Source organism: Lichenostomus cassidix, chromosome 3, assembly GCF_008360975.1.
Source record: "Lichenostomus cassidix isolate B80296 chromosome 3, HeHo_3.0, whole genome shotgun sequence".
NCBI lineage: Eukaryota > Metazoa > Chordata > Aves > Passeriformes > Meliphagidae > Lichenostomus > Lichenostomus cassidix.
Window position 1 is genome coordinate 64,314,984 of NC_139483.1, and position 16,465 is coordinate 64,331,448.

The 16,465-nt window shown below is 42.6% G+C and overlaps 1 protein-coding gene across 4 annotated transcripts; it reads right to left on the minus strand.

Moving 5' to 3' along the window:
• Positions 1-56: 56 nt before the first annotated feature.
• Positions 57-14,971, minus strand: LOC146439883 (calcium homeostasis modulator protein 6-like). Of its 4 annotated transcripts, none has more exons than XR_014850944.1 (4): positions 4,119-4,866; positions 2,689-3,043; positions 1,216-1,908; positions 57-493 (listed from the first exon to the last, which is right to left on the minus strand). XR_014850944.1 is itself a non-coding variant. In XM_085056121.1 (4 exons), exons 2-4 carry the CDS (start codon positions 4,449-4,451, stop codon positions 1,784-1,786), a joined length of 813 nt encoding a protein of 270 aa, XP_084912247.1. In that variant the 5' UTR covers positions 4,452-4,483; positions 14,853-14,971; the 3' UTR covers positions 862-1,783. The 4 variants fall into 4 exon arrangements, 3 of the variants coding, with proteins under 3 accessions (XP_084912247.1, XP_084912246.1, XP_084912245.1); XM_085056121.1 differs by lacking the exon at positions 57-493 and adding an exon at positions 14,853-14,971 and having other exon boundaries at positions 862-1,908; positions 4,119-4,483; XM_085056120.1 differs by lacking the exon at positions 57-493 and adding an exon at positions 12,190-14,971 and having other exon boundaries at positions 862-1,908; positions 4,119-4,483.
• Positions 14,972-16,465: the final 1,494 nt, after the last annotated feature.

Sequence of the window (16,465 nt, forward strand, 5' to 3'; positions counted from 1 at the left end):
GTCTATCCTTTCCTGGCCTTCAGCACCAGCTGTTGAACATTTTTCTCTTGACAGTGGACTTGTTGCCACAACATGACTGGGAAGTAGAGAAGGACAGCCTCACAGAGACCTAAGTTATAGGAAAGGTTTGAAGTTGTTTGGTGTAATGCAAGATGTCTGGGTAAGGGTTGGACAAAACCCCATGTCCTAGCACAGCACCATACCCATAAAGCCAGCTTACCCTCTTCTCACCAAAACACTTCTTTTAAACTGAAATACAAACAATTAAGTTCAGTGTAGCCACAAATGAACTCTGATTTTATCAATGTGATTTGTACCTTCTTCTCCTTTTTTTCCCTCAGTCTATTTACCTCTTAGTCATACTAAGTGGGGGCATCTCTTACCTTGGGGACATCAGGGCTCTTTCTCACCAAACCTGTACAGTCCTCATGATAATCTCTGTCCCTTGGTTTGTCATAGCAGTGTGGGACAGTGGTGGCAGAATGTAATAGAGCTTTAAGAGAGGAATTTTGTAGGGAACAAAAACTGAAGTACTCGTTAGCCAGCCTTGGTCTCAGCCCAACTGCTGTTACCTGCTACCAGTAAGAAGTAGCAACACGTACAACATGTTACAATATGTAATAACCAGTAGAAAGTTTCCCTGCATTTTTTTTCATTATTACTTTTTTTTAATTAGAGATGAAAGGTCTTGTGGGATTTGTCTCATTTCACTGCCTGTCCAAGAGCCCTCAGTGGGGCTTTTGCTGGTTATGACCAGCCCAGTTGAGATGGACATGTGGCTGACCACAATAAAGGTTCTTTATTGGCAATGGCCATTTTTGCTTTTTCTAGCAAGACTAGCCAAATATTCTGTTTTTAAAAAAAATTATTTTCTTGAAATTTAATACCCCATACTGTCCTTGTTTTCTCACAGTTACAGAATTGCTAGGGTGGGAAGGGACCTCTGAAGGTCATCTAGTCCAACACCCCTGCCAAGGCAGGATCACCTACAGCAGGTGACACAGGAACATATCCAGGTGGGTTTTGAAAGTCTTCAGAAAGGGAGATTCCATGACCCCCCTGGGCAGCCTGTTCCAGTGCTCTGCCACCCTCAACATAAAGAAGTTCTTCTCATGGTGAGGTGAAACTTCTTGTGCTTTAGTTTGTGGCCATTTCTCTTCCTCCTGTCTCTGGGCACCACTGAAAAGAGTCTGGCACCCTCCTTTAGGCACTCACCTTCGAGATGCATTAATGATATTCCTTCTCAGTCTTTTCTTGTCCAGAACTAACAGGCCCAGCTCCCACAGTCTCTCCTCATAAGAGAGGTGCTCCAGACCCCTCATCATCTTTGTGGCCTCTGCTGGGCCCTTTCCAGTAGCTCCTGGTCTTTCTTGCACTGAGGAGCCCAGAACTGGACACAGCACTCCAGATGTGCCTCACCAGGGCTGAGTAGATGGGCAGGATCACCTCCCTTGGTCTGTTGTCCATGCTCTTCCCAATGTACCCCAGGATACCACTGGCCCTCCTGGCTGCAAGGGCACCGCTGGCTCACAATTTGTTATCCACCTACACACCCAGGTCCTTCTCCACAGAGAAAGTTTCTAAGAGCTCATCCCCCAACCTGAACTGCTATTCAATTATCATCAAGTTTCTGAGAAGGAAAAGAGTACTGAGCAAATCAGTGACTGTGACAAAATGAATGTTTTAAAATATTCTTTTCTACATACAGAATTAAATTTTCTTTCGCCTTTATGTGTTATGTTTTCAGTTTATAGTGAGAAAAAAGCTTCCAAGCTCACTATATTCAGCTAGTTAAAATAGGCTCTTCCCTCTTTCTTCCTTGCAAAATGATGTAACAAATAACTTCTTGGGATTCCTCTCTGTCTGTCTGAATAATTTCCAAGTTTATTGTGTAGAAAGAGAGGATTCCTGGGAGGAGTAAAAAGACCAGCCTGGACCAAACAATCTGACTCACATCTCTAAAATGTTCTCTTAAACAAAAGCTTTTCAGAAGAAAAGTGAACTTTACTATTCTTCACAGGTAACTTTGTTTCTTATAATTAGATGTTCTCTGATAAGAATATTATTGCATGCTAATATGGATTGCAGATTTTTAATGTCCTTAAATATATGAATGCGCTTTTAATGTTTGTTAATATATAAGCTTCACCTACATTGCCATGTTATGCATAAGCCTAACCCCTCCAGACAAGCTAAATATTTTAATCTATAGCTTGCTCTAAGCTTCATTGAAAGCTTAATTGTAAAGAGAGAGCTAGTAAACTAAGCTGAATTTCTGATCAAATCTTCAATTTCTTTTTGTCTCTTTGATAAGGTTTGGTATTGTCACTCCATCTGCCAAGTGCTTTTAAGGTGTTTAGTAATAATTTGGCATAGTATGTGCTGACATCTTTGTAGATGCTGATCATTTTACACATGACTCTTCTTAATGGGCAACAACATAAGAAAACTCCCATTTAAATGTACTTAAGTAAAAGTATTAAAATGTATTTAAAAGCAAATCTGCTGAGGGTTACAACTGTCGGCTTTTACATTCAATTCGCATAGATTTCAGTAAGAGCAGAGAATAAGACTTCTTGCATCAGTAGGGTTAAAAGACTGCCCGCATTGCAAAGGATTTCTTTCATCATATCTCTGAATCATTTGTTTGTGCTTCATCCACAAGTTCTAAAGCAGTGAGATCCTGACCTTCTTCCCTAAATTTGCTGCTGTTGCCTCTTTTTGTGCTCACATACTTGTGTATCATGCTGTAATACTGCTCTCGTGAGCTGAAGGTATTCAAGGACGAAATCTTCCGCCAGTCTTCATTGCTGGGAGTATGAAATGGTGCTGGGTCAGTGGCTTCAAAAAAACATTTTGTGTTCATTTCTGCCAGCTTGGTTGCATGCTCTTTGGCTTCGCTCTCAAAGAATTCCTGCTCTTTTTTTGAGTAAATTTTCCAGAACTTGAGCTGAAGGTAGCTGACTGGGGAGCAACAGCGGCTGAAACATGTTGAAATCAGTGCCAAAGTAATGATGCTGGCTATCACAGACAATCCTATCAGCTTGGAAAAAAGATGGATATGTTAATGGTGTTTTTGCATGGTCATATGTAAGAGTATAGAACATAACATTGAAGAAATACGAAACTGTAAGCAGACACCCTGGAGTGCACGTAACAGTCTGCTTGCTGCCAAAAGAGGGGATCCCATGCACACAATTCAGCCAGACATACAGAGCTTCTGCAGCCCTGAGCTGGTCTTGTTGGATTAATGATGAATACCAAAAAAAGAGAAGGTGGATGGAAGTTATTTACTCAGTCATATCCAGCTTTCTTAACTTTTAAGGCAAGATACTGACCATCAGTTTCTGCAGTTTTGGTCAGATTTATGGTACAGAGAAAAAGTTTCAAAACCTAATTTTCCTACAGGAGTTAAGACAAGATCCACACAAATGTAGAAAAAAAACCTGAAATGCTGCCAGAATTTGGAGGTTTCATTTCACTCCAAACCAGAAAAAATCCACACGAGTGTTATTGTTTTGATCATGCAGCTTGCCCTCAGCACAAGAAACTTTAACAAGACAGATATATATTTTAACTCTTCTTCTAGAATACCAGTGTGAAATTATTACAAGGTTCAAGCACTGAGATTTACAGTCAAACAAGCTGTCCTTATTTTTTTCTCTTTCCAGATGCCTGCTTGCAACAACTCTGTTAGCGTCTGTTAGTGATCTCACTTTCCGTCAATTAATGCCTATTTAGAGAAGTTTGAGGTATTTAGAGTCGTAAAAGTGGAGAAGAAGAACTCACACGATGTCTAAGTTAATGGTGAAGAAAACATGGAAAGTCCCATTCTCTAGGCTGGTTCCCTGCCCAGCTTTGAATGAGGTTTTGTAAATGACAGTACCAAACCGTTACCATGCAAACGTGCAAAACCAGAAAGCAGCATAAGTGTACACCTATTGATTTTCTGTCACTGTCTTTTCACTAATGAATTTTTGCTAGCTGTGTGCTTTTGGTACATGATATTATATGACATAAGAGAGAAGGACACTTTACAGTCACCAGCAGGCACTACTACATATTGAACAGCCAGGGTCAAAGCCCACAGAGTGAGGAGAAAAGAAGTGAGGCTTTACCTGGGACTCTGCATGAAGGCTGAGATATTCACTTGATATCTGTGCTGACAATTGCTCATCACAAGGTATTTTGAGCAGCTGCTCTTGGCACTCAGGTCCTTTGTCTTTACAGAAGCGTCTCTTTATCAGGCTGCTCCCACTGGCTGCACACTCGTAGAAGTTGGCTCCGAGCAGGGCCACTGCTATCCAGGTGAGGGGTGCCACCAAGGCTCTGGCTGTCACCAGCACCAACACCTGGCAGCAGCGAGCCCAGGGTCTGCAGGGGCTGCACTGGAGACACTTCTTTGAAGAGCAGCTTCCCGTCAACAGGCACCACATCCTGGTGTTCACCATGTAGCCGAGCAGCAAGAGGATGAAGGCAGGCACTAAGAGGAAGACAGAGCCATACACCATGTTCCAAGAATTGCAGGGACAATTGAACACCACAGATGAGAAGATGTGCTCGGTGGCAGCCGTCAGCAGGGACATAGTGCTGTAACCCAGAATGGTCTGGTGCTTGATGCAGAAATCCAGTGCCTTACGTAACCTATCCATTTTCTGCCTCCCCTTACTTTGAAGAGACCAAAACCTTGGAAAATGTAAAAAGAGAGACAAGTGTCCTGCAGCTCCCACGGCTTAGAGAGGCCTGCAGAACTTTCAGTTTCTGTTGGTGGTGGTGACACAGTGAGGCATAGAAATAGCCCTTTATAGAGGAAATAAAAGGGCATGTGCTCACTGCACAGTCAAGTAGACATCACACCGGAAACCCACTGCAGTTATCAACAGCAAAACAACAAAGAGGTTTGTTTCTATAAAAATAGTTTGAGTTTGTCCACACTTACATTGTAACTAGTAATGGCTTAAACCTCATAATCTTCTCAGTGAATCTTTTCAGTGAGGCACCAGGTTCAAAGTGTGATAAGATGTGAGAAAACCCACAACAGTATACAGATTTTTATCCTGCCTTATATGTCGCTGTTGAGCCGCTAGCAGAGAAAGAGACCCGGGTTCTCAGAGTGGCAAGAAAAGAGAGCTTTATTATTTTGATTCCAATTTATATAGACTTTTCAGAGGTCACCCAGATTGATCAGTCAGAAACCTCCCCCTAGCCCGATTGGCCAGGCCTGAACTGCTCAAATCTCAAGACACTGTTTCAATAACATCCAAACTTTATCTTTGTTTATAAAACACAGGAGAAAGTTCTCATGGGAAAGACCTGTGCTAGCCACACGTATTTTTAGCAATACAATATGGCTTGTTCTCCTATGGAAGACAATTCAACTATAATTGTGTCAATTTTGCAAGATAATCAATCAATCTTTTTAAAGTAGTTATGTTGGAAATTATATAACTCTTTTTTTTTTTTTAAGTATTAGGTAACATTTAGTTATGGATTTGTTTGCCTTTGCCAAGGGGAAGGGCAGTTGAAACTTGCTTTTTGTTTAATCTTTAAACCACTGAGGCTTTGGGTCTTGCTGGGCAAGGTCTGATAAACTCCAATAAACTAAATGGATATTTTGGAGGTCTGGGATTTTAAAATTCACAATTCCCATTCCAGCTGTTTGGGCAGCTGAGAGGATGGCACAGAGGCTCCAGAGCAGGCAGTGCTGGTTCAGGTGGCTGCTGGGCTCACACCAGACGTGCCATGCTCAGTGCTGAGCTGCTGCTGCTGCTGCTGCTGCTGCTGCTGCTGCTGCTGCTGCTGCTGCTGCAGAGGAAAATGTGCTGCTAAATGGCATGCTTGCTTGGTCTGGAAAAGACTTCTTTATTAGGGAACAGTATAATACAATGACATAGCAAAAAGGATGTAAAACCAGGAAGAATGGGTCAGACTGAAGGTTAGACTGGCCACATCTTAGTTACAGCCAATAGCTGAGGGAAGAGCACAGAGACAGGGAAAGGAAGCTTGGCAATGCACTCACACCCTGTGAATCTGCACTTCAGGGATTTCCTTTGTATCTAATGCCTGTTGTTTTAACCCAGGCAGACTTACTGACATATAAAGTATTGTGTAGCTAGTGTGCTTAACCTTAATTCAAACCTGACACTATCCCATTTGATGCCCCCAACATCAAAGGGGCAAGAAGGGAAGGGAAAGAGAAAAAAGAGTGAATCCTTAGTGTCTCCATGAACTCACAGTCTTGTACAACTTCATTTATCCCTCTCTTTCCCCACACTGAGGAGCCTCTAATATAGTCATTCCTCATCTGATGAATACCTTTGTATACTTCTTTTATCCATGTTGCCACCTGAACTGTTCTCTAGGATTCAGATATCATTTTTCACATGAGGGCAAATAAGAAGTATATCAGATTTCCAGTGCATTAAAGATGCAACTGAATGACAGTACACAGGCATACTGACATTTTCTTTCTATTTTCTTGCAATAATTTCTAGAATTTCAATTTTGTTTGATCATCCATGAATCAATATTTTAGCATGCTATGTATTATAATAAAAAACACCTTTAGTCCTTGAGGGGTAATCTCAGCAAGTTCAGAGTCTATTGGTGTATATATGAAGGTAGGATTTGGTTTCACTTTGAACACCACTTCTTCTGTACTGAATTAGACATGTCATTTTGCTTTATGGTCAGGCAGCCTAAGAAACTATCTCTCCAGTTCTTTAAAGCAGAGGTTCATTTTTAAATATCAAGAATAGCTTTGCATTATTGGCAAATACTGTTACCTTAGTTTTTACTTAGAGGCACCTAGAGACTGTGGTTAGCCCACCTTGATACCAGAATTCACTATAGCTGAATAGTCTTAGCAGATGCCCCGTCCCTGGAAGTGTTCCAGGACAGGTTGGATGGGGTTTTGGGCAGCCTTGTCTCATGGAAATTGTCCCCACCCATGGCAGGAGGGCTGGAACTGGATGATCTTTAAGGGCCCTTCCAGCCCAAACCTTTTTGATAATTCTATGATTCTATGTCAGCATGGCAGAAATAACAGATGCAAGGTGAAATTGCTGCAAAGGCACATCCTGACACTGACAGCGACATGGGCTGCCTCCAAGAACCACTGGTTTAACAAGAGAGGCAGCTGTCTGGAACAGATTGCGACCACACAGGGGAAAGCACAGAGCCAAGAAACCCTGCTACTTCTCTTTCTGAGCCTAATTTTAGCAGTGTTTTATTTATCTGTAATAAAATATGATTTCAGGAACAAGGTTACTGGTAAAAGGGAAGGGAGCTCTGCATGAAAAAGGATTAACCCTCCTCCAAGAAGACATGTTTCCAGTAAATAATCACAGAGAGTATTGGGCAAGGGAAGATAGACCACCCTAGTTGGGAAGTGGGGGAGCAGCTGTGCTGGGAGCCAAGTGGGCTGCAGGGGTGGCCAGGGCGAGCCCAGCTGGTGGCAGATTTGGGAGCTGGGGGCAGACCTGGGGGGCTCCTGGGTGTGAGGAGCTGAGGGGCCAGGGGGTTACAGAGTCCCTGATCACTCAGAGCTCTCTCCTCCCAGGGCAGCTCTTTCTTGCCCTCTAAATTAACACGTGTCTGGCCACAACAGCTGCAAAGCATTATATGGAAAGTATTCAGAAAAGCAGTTTTCTGTTTAAGTATCCAGAATTCCAATTTAATGGTTGTTTTTACATTGATTTGCACTAAATTTCATGTATTCCAAGGGGGTTGGGAACAATGCTAGAATTTAAAAGATGGACGTTTTTAGAACAAAATGCTTTGTTATTTTTGTTATTTGAAACATCTTTCTCTTTTGCAATATTCTTTATTAAAATGAAGGGGTCAGCTGAAAACAAATGGACTTGTTTAATATTTTATTTTCTCCTTGACATTTTAATTTCTATCCTTTCATTTGCAGATGAATGATCCTCAAACATTTTCTATGTGGAAAAAGCTGTAGTCTGAACTAATTCTGTGGTTCAATAAAATGCATAACACTGGTCATAAATGCAGTGTGTGTAAGTGTGTGTATGTGCACTGGGGGGGCTTTACCAGTACATATTGTGCAGATCTTGTTTTAGTTACAATAGTAAGTCCTTACATTAGTCTAGTTTTTAATTTTTTTTCTTTTGCTGGAACATTTGCTAATTCTTCAGAATACCAAAAGACTGGTTTTGTTTTCCTACAAGTCATTCTCCTTATAGCTGCTACATCTGAGGTCCGTCCTGTCCTAAATTCCTCTCATTAGTCTTATCAAGCTCAACTCCCTCTTCAGATTAATACTTAACGCGGAGGGGGAGGAGGGGTGGAACCAAGCCTCTGCGTTTACCGAAAGTGTCTCTATGGCTATCGAGAGATCACTCCAGTCAGCACTGCCTGGTGCTGTACAGAAAAGCCCTTCTCACACCCGTGCCGGTGTAAGGCACAGATTCTCACTCACCCACGGAGTTGGATAACTCGTGCGTCACCAGAGACAAAGAATTCAGAGCGCTCAGTCAGCTGGAGGTTCCAGAGGTTTATTCTGAAGGGTTCCAGGGTGAAAGAGGGCGAGAGACCCCAGCCGTCTACATTTAAAGGGATGGCTGGAGGGTCAGGGGAGAGGAGGCGGGGGGAACACCACAACCAATGGGGAGGAGGAAGGGATGGAATCAGGGGTTAGGTTACAGCTGGGGGGATCTACATAATTTGGGGAGGGACCATCGTGTTCTCCAGGGGGGCTAAGATGTCTCCCACCAGTGAAGCCTTGTGGTACTGGAACCACTCAGCTCCCCAGCAGTTCCTGAGGTGGTATTATCCACCCCAGCAAATACTCTAATACCTTGTACATTCATGTGCAAGGATGCAATGGAAAAGAGCACCTCTGCACTGGTTTTTGGTTTATAAGAACTAATCTTGCTTCTTCACTGTCAGAGACTGAAATAGTTCATGCCTCAAACATTGATATAAAGTTTTGCTCATTATAACAAAAACCGTATAAAGATGCTACAATCAAAGAAACCTCCCTGAAGATACCTGACTGGGACTTTGGACTGAGTCAAACTGCTGAGATTAGATAAAGGGAAACCCTGTTGTTCAATCATTTCAGGCTGAGGGAAAGGTATGCATACACAAAGGCCAAAGCCACTAGCTGCACTAAGGATCATCCCTGGCTGAGCTTGAGGTGGGGGCAGAGCACAGCTCACAAAAGCCAGGCTGACACAAACTGGCCCAGCTGTGGAACTCCCAACCCCACAGGCCACATCCACGGGACTTCCACATGAGAGGCAGTTGAGGGGGAGTCACAATCCATCACAGACCCCCCAGAGTGCTAGGCCTGGCACCACAGGAGTGCAGGTGATGCAAGCAGAGTCTGCTGCAAGAGACTGCCCCTCCCCTGGGGGAACATGCCTGGACATTGCCCCTGGCCTGAGTGTATATTAACCCATGGCATTCTGTGCTTTTTGGGGGGACCACCACCACCAAGAAGACCGGCTGGAGAGGATCAATGTGACATCATTGGGATCCACGGATGGTGATATTTTCTCTTTCCCTCTTTCTGTCCCCCCCACCTCTTTTCCTACTTCTCTTTTTCTCTCTTTTCTTCCCTCTCTCTCTCTCATATTTTCTATCAAAATAAAACCCATACTATTGACTGGCATATGGTCTCGTTTGTACCTTAATTTGGGCAGAGGTATTTCCAAAGAATCTTAATAATTGGATCATAACATTCACTTGCATTTATCCAGTTCAGAAAGATGCATGGATAATAAGTCTTTTTATTCTAGGAAAATTCTTGTAATGCCTTTTGTCTCATTCTGGGTGAAATTAATGCTTAACATGTTGGAGGTCCTGTCCACAAACATACCTGCACCTACTCTCCAGGTGGACTGACATCCCCCAGAGGCCCATTGCCTCAGTTTGTGAAACTAAGGAAGTTATTCTGACTTTATGGTTGCACCAGCCTTCTTACAAGTTTGTGAAGTGTCACACAGCTCAGTGGCACCACATAAATCATTAATAGTACTAATACTTAGTAGAGCAGCAGCCTGAGAAGTAGCACTTTGCCTGGGCCTGCACAGCTTACAAGCATTTGTGTACTTTATACTGCTATTTTAAGGCATTACATTTATTAGCAGTTTTTGGCTGAATATGACTTTTAGTGGGTAGGAAGGAAACAGGTCTGGAAAACCAAGCATGGCTCTGAAGGAGGCTCTGATGGGTGAGCTCTGGCACAGAGACACATAAGGCATGGCACTAATTTTCCCTTGCCATTCCCTTGATGCTCTTTTAACACTATGGGTCCACTACAGGTCTCATTTCTGTGTGGGGAGGGTCCTGTGACTCAGTCCAAATGTCCAGCAGCAACCAGCTGTATGAGGTTTTTACTGTTCAATCTACAATCTATATAAGCCATAAATAAATCTGTGGGATTCTTTAAAGCTGACTGTGGATTAAGTGACAAATATTTGCTGAGCTTGTAAGAAAATATATGATAGAGCATAGGATTAGAAAGGTGTTCATGTTTTACAATAAAATCAAGTAGCCTTGGTGAGCTAGATTATACTTAAGGCTATTCAGGTAAATAAATCACCCTGGGTAGTTAACTAGTCAGTTCTAAGAATGAAAAGCTCAGTCTTTTTCCTTTACTATGGAAAATGAAACACCATGAAGTTACTTTGCAAATTTAAGCGCTTTAAACCCAAAATATTTCTATACTCTTATAACAGATATTTTGTATTCCATGAGTCCTTGCTTTCTTTGGGTTATGCCATCACACCTTGCTGCCTTGGAATTGCTGAATAGCTGAGAGTTCATAGAGTCATAGAACCACCGAATGGTCTCTGTTGGAAGAGGCTTGAAACATCATCTGGTTCCGATCCTCCCTGCCACGTGCTGGGAACCTTCCACTCTACCAGGTTACTCAGGGCCCCATCCAGTCCGGTCTTGAACACCTCCAGGGATGGGACAAAACCTCTCTGGGAACCTGTTCCAGAGCCTCACCACCGTCACAGGAAAGAATTTCTTCCTGGTATATAATCTAAATCTGCCTTTTTTTGTCTTAGGGCCATTCCCCGTTGTCCCATCAAACAGGTTTGATCTGTTGCACTCTATGTGTGCATATGTGTGTGTCCTAATGGTGTCTGATCATGTGCTACAAAACATGCTCTTTACTTTTCCAATCAATTAGTCCTCTTCCTCTTTTTAAACTTGAACAAATTAAGTATTTCTTTAGCTCATGGTAGTACACTACAGTCTTCAGTTTCCATCCTGGGTTCCTTTGCTGCCAAAATTTTGTTGCTTACAGATTTTTTTTTTCTAACACTAATGCAGTCCAGGAATTGAGACCCTATCCTTTACAAAGTTATCAAAAAATTGAAAAGTTTCTGGCTTCTGATCCTCAACCTCCCTTGCTCATATATTTTTCTAATCAATCTAATCCTTAGCTACAGAATACCCAAGCTGTTTCAGCTTACCACAAATATATGAGCTGTGTCAGGCTCTATGGTAACTCTGTCTGGCTTGTATTAAAGGCTGAACTCTATTACATTCAACAGCACTTGTGTGTGCACTTTCCATTTTATTTATTAGGAAGATATGATTAAAAAGGAAAGAATTATATACGGCGTATAAAGAGAAAGTATTCCCAGTTGCCTGTATTTTATGTTGGTAGTAACTTTCTAAGTCTCTTGGTCTGCCCTCATTTATTCTGTAATGTTCAAATACTCCATCATCATTGTCATTTTATTTGCGTGGCATTTGCAGCTGTATTTTATAGCATTATTGGACATCATCTATACTCCTCTAGTTTACCTAAAGGCAGAATTCTTTAAGTGCCCTCCCAGCAACTCTGATCCTCTGCCCATTTTCCCATTGCTAACAACCTGCAGTAGGATCCACCCAAGGAAACTCCATGACAAACTTAATAAGTGAAAGAATACAATTACTTTACTTGATCAAAATAAGGGTTATGCCATATAAAAAAGAACAAGCATGAGAGAAGTGAATGTAGGTCTAGACTACAATTAATAGTGAAGATCTACTATAACTGCTTTGATCATGGAGCAACTTGGCCCCCCTTAGTATGTCCCAAAGATTTCAAAAGACTTCAGCTCCTCATCTCAAGGATAGTTCTGTTCTTTAGGGAGAAGAAGAAATGCATCTGCTGATCACCTATTCCCTCCTCCCACAGGGTGAATTCATCTAGCTTACTCTCACAGCAGTGTGGCAGTGTAGGGAAGTTTCCATGCCCCAGTCATCTTCAGGTTTTCTTCACTGGCATTTCCTGTAGGCATATCCGATGGCCCCACCTTTCCTGACATTCCTCTCTTCCTGTGTTACAGTTTTAATGAAGACAAAATGGGAAAACAGGGCTCTTATACTCGTGATTTTAGAATCATTCCACCACCTTGAAGAATGCCTTCCAACTGGTGGTAGGTACAAAGCTGGACTGAGTATGGAATGTTTGGTGAAAAAAAAGTATGTTAATATTTTGGGGACAGTCATAAATTCATATATTCTTTTGTTGTGGATTATTATTCATGGTAACACAGCCCTGGGGCTTAGACTGGGACAATTTTCCTCTTGGTTGTCCCAGGGTCATTTAGGAGTGAAACTAGTAAAGTCACTGATGGTTTTGGGTGCAAGTCAAAAGCGAAAAAAGGTCAAAATAGCATGCTAAATATCTTATACAATGATGTATTTCAAATGTTAGCAATTTTTCTCTGTGTCCTAGACTTCTGGAAAATCATAAATGTTATGGACGCTGTTTTCCTTTATCTGCCTGAAGAACCTGGCAGGAAAGGTAGCATCTGGGGAAAATGCTAGGAAGGAATGCACTTATATATTGTATAGTTGGCTTCAGCTCTCTTGCCTGCCTGAAGCAGATAATAGCTTTGCTCCCTTCTTGAGAGGGTCCAGGGCTCTTTTTTCTGAAGTGTTTTGACATTATTTGTTTCAAGGTTGAACTCATTTGGAAAACAATCTCTCTAGTGATGACAGCACAGACATATCCAGCACATGATTGCATAGGCCTTCTGCTGTAGAGAGCTCCTGGAGTCAGCTGCCAAGAAAGGACAGAAAATGACATCTTGGCTTCATCAGCTCAGTCTTACATACCAGCCTGAAGTTACCCTACTGATTTTAACAGACTAGTCAGAGCAAAGGGATTAAAGTTAGACAAAAGAATGCTTGATCCCAACTCAGCCTTTTGCAGACTAAATAAGTGTGAATGTAATGTCCTGGTGCAAAAATACGGCTATTTTCCAGACTTTATAGACTTTCAAACACTAAGAAAAAGCTTTTCATAAGTGGAAAATATATAGGCCAACTGAAGAATGTGATGTGTTTCAGACATATAATTCTTCAATAAGCTTTGATCTTACAAGTTTCAAGAAATGAAGTAATGTGCTCCTTTCCTTTTGCTTGAGTCACAATGATGTATATAACATAGACATTTTTTAGCGGGACTCAAAAAAAAAAATTAAAAAATCTAAGAACCAGATTCCACTTCCACCCTCAAACACATATACCACTACCTGTGGACAGAATTGCATTCACTTTGTTCAGAATAGAGTGAATTAACTTTAGACTAAATTAGACTGCAGCCCTGAAATGAAGCATGCATGACTGAACAGCAGCTATTGAAGAAAAATTGAGTGAAGTCAGCAGGGTCTCAGATGAATACAGCAACCCATCCACATATACCCAGTTCTTGGATACCCACTTTTTCCTGCGGCCAAAGATGCAGAAAATTAACATTTTCAAAATGAAAAAGAAGCAGAATAAGAATGGGAGCAGAGGCATGTGCCAAAAACACCTCAGTCTTGTTACTCCATTTAAAATAGGGAGTGAAAAATAACTTTGCTGCTGAGTACCATACAGTGACATTTCAAAAGTTGTATATTGTACCCAGTGTAGATAAATCCAGTGCTAGATGCCTCTACTATGGACACAGAGCTCACTGAGGCTGCTTCTCTCCTGCAGTTCTGATGAAGGACGCAAGGTGAGGAGAGCATCCTCTCTTGCATAAGGAAGTGTTGAGGAACACCATTTTTCTCCAGCCCCCCACAAGCTAGTAGGGCTGTTGGGCTGATCCCATTTACCTGCTCTTCCTCACTGCAGTTCCTAGTGAAGCAAGGGCAGCTTGGATTTTTCAGCATACACTGCCACCTGAGGCCTTGAACTATTTCTTTACTGTGACAGAGACACTTCTACCCAACACCCCACTGCCTACATGTCTCGGTTTGAAAGACAGGTGTCTGCTAAGAGAGGTTGAAACCTCCCTTAGGACAGAGAATGTGATTTCCCCTCCCTCCGAATTATTTTAATTTTGAAAATCAAGGGCTTTCAGGCAAGGGTATGGGAAAAGGAATAACATTTCTTTACTAGTATCTATAAACAAGCAGTAACAATAATAGCAACCACAAATAGACCCAGAAACCAATGGCAGATGACTTTTGAGCTGCCAAGCCTTTTTCCCGTGTGGTGTAATTATGGTCGCAAGCAGCAGGGGCGCTGTTGAGCTCCCGCCGGGCAGGGCAGGTGCGATGACTCCTGAGCGGCTGCAGGTGGCGCTGTGGCGCAGGGTCAGGTCAGCCTCAGGCAGCTGGTGATGGCGGAAGAGGCTGAGAGGCAGGCAGGGCAGCAAGCAGCTCGGAGCGACGAGCAGGGCGGCAGAGGGGAGCAAGGGGCTGGATCTCCCCGGCTAGCCAGCGAGGTAGCAAGGGCTCCGCAGTCACAGCAGATGCAGCAGTCTCGTGCAGCAAAGCAGGGTGGGTGGCAGGGGTAACTGGACTCCCTGGCAACTGCTGCGAGAAAACGCAGCCGGGGAAGCGTGCACTTCCCAGTGGGAAAGAGGTTGAATCAAAGCTCACCCAGCCAAGAGAAGAAAGGCAGAGCACAGTTGGATTTTCCTGTGGTCACAGCCAGAAGCAAGGAGCAGCCTCTCCTCTCGGTGTCTGGAAGACCAGAGTGAGTGTTCCAAGGGCTGGCTTTTCCCTTCCCCTGCCCTGCCCAAGCACACCCTCTTGTCTCTTACAAGAGGGTTGATGACTCTAGTCACCCACCTATTTGTTGCTTAGCAACAGGAATGGAGAGAAAATTCCAAGGCCCCTCCCCAACCTCCGACACTATGCCACATTACCAATGGCATAGAACCATCTGTTCTTCTGTTTGTTTCAAAATCCATTAAAAAGTTACAGTCCTTGGTAAGTAATGAGAGAGACAAGAATGGAAAAAAAGAGTGGAAACAAAACTTACATAACCACTGGAGAAGGACTTCTTAAAGGCTCTGGCCTGGAAAAGAATAAGTAAGGATTCTTTTCATATCTAAAAGACAGTCAGCACAATTAAGGCCTAATTTGCTTCTTTAGTTGCCCAATCTGAATCAAAGTTGCATCTGTGCAGGTAGAGTTTAGAGCAGCAAGTAATGAGAGTCACATACACATAAATCCTTAACAGATGCAAACCAAGTGCAGGCTGGAAAACCCCTGGATGCACCCTTCATGCTGCAATGGGTCTGGTCTCATTCCAGAGGTCAGGCTCCGGCATTTCATTTCCCTTCACCCTATCATTGCACATACACTATTCATTTAAATGCTGGTCTGCTTTAAAAGCTGCTTTAAGACCTGGCTGTGAGCATGGGCAGCTCTTGCAACCACCTCTTTCCCTTTTCATTGCTGTAACTGTACAGAGGAATGTAGTAATGAGAGCTAAAGTGCAAAACCATATCTTAATTTCTAATCTCTACAGTTTCATTTGACAACTACACAAATCTCACGGTAGAATTTAGATGCCACACTACAAGGCAGACAAAGAATTGCAGGTATTTCTCAAGTCTTCTAGACTGCAGCCTGGCTTTCTATATAGCTGGTTGTTCAAAGCAATAGCAAATTGACACTGATTAAATGTACATAGACATTAAATAAACTCTTGATTTCTTCGTGTTTCATGGCCACCTAATTAGGTGGTACCGCCTAATATTAAAACACTAACAGTATCTTTAAAATTGAACACAAGCCAACAGCTATTTTTGCATGTCTTTATATCATCACAGTGCAAAGGCAAAAATAAAGAGATTTCCAGTTATCCACAGCCTGTCACAATTAGTTGCTTTCAGCAGGCACCACTACCAACATGGAGCTATACGGGTGATACTCCCCAGGCTCAGCCCCCTTTGCCTTAAGAAACAGAGTCAGTTGAAACAGACCATTAACCACCTCATGTGCCTTTTGTGATTAGGGAAAAGGGGAAGGTATGTCTTGAAGGTGTTTCAAGGTCTTAGGTGGGCTGAGTTGCTGTCTGGAGCCTCTCATAATCCAGGGACTATGGATCAGAAATTACCTGGGTACCTAAATCTTTGCTCAGATTAAATGTAACAAATTTCATTGAATAAATCCAGGCACTGGAGGCTGCAGCAGAGCTAATTTATGTGAATACAGAGCTCAGAACTGGCTCAGTAGCTGGAACCTAGTGAAAATAATTCTGA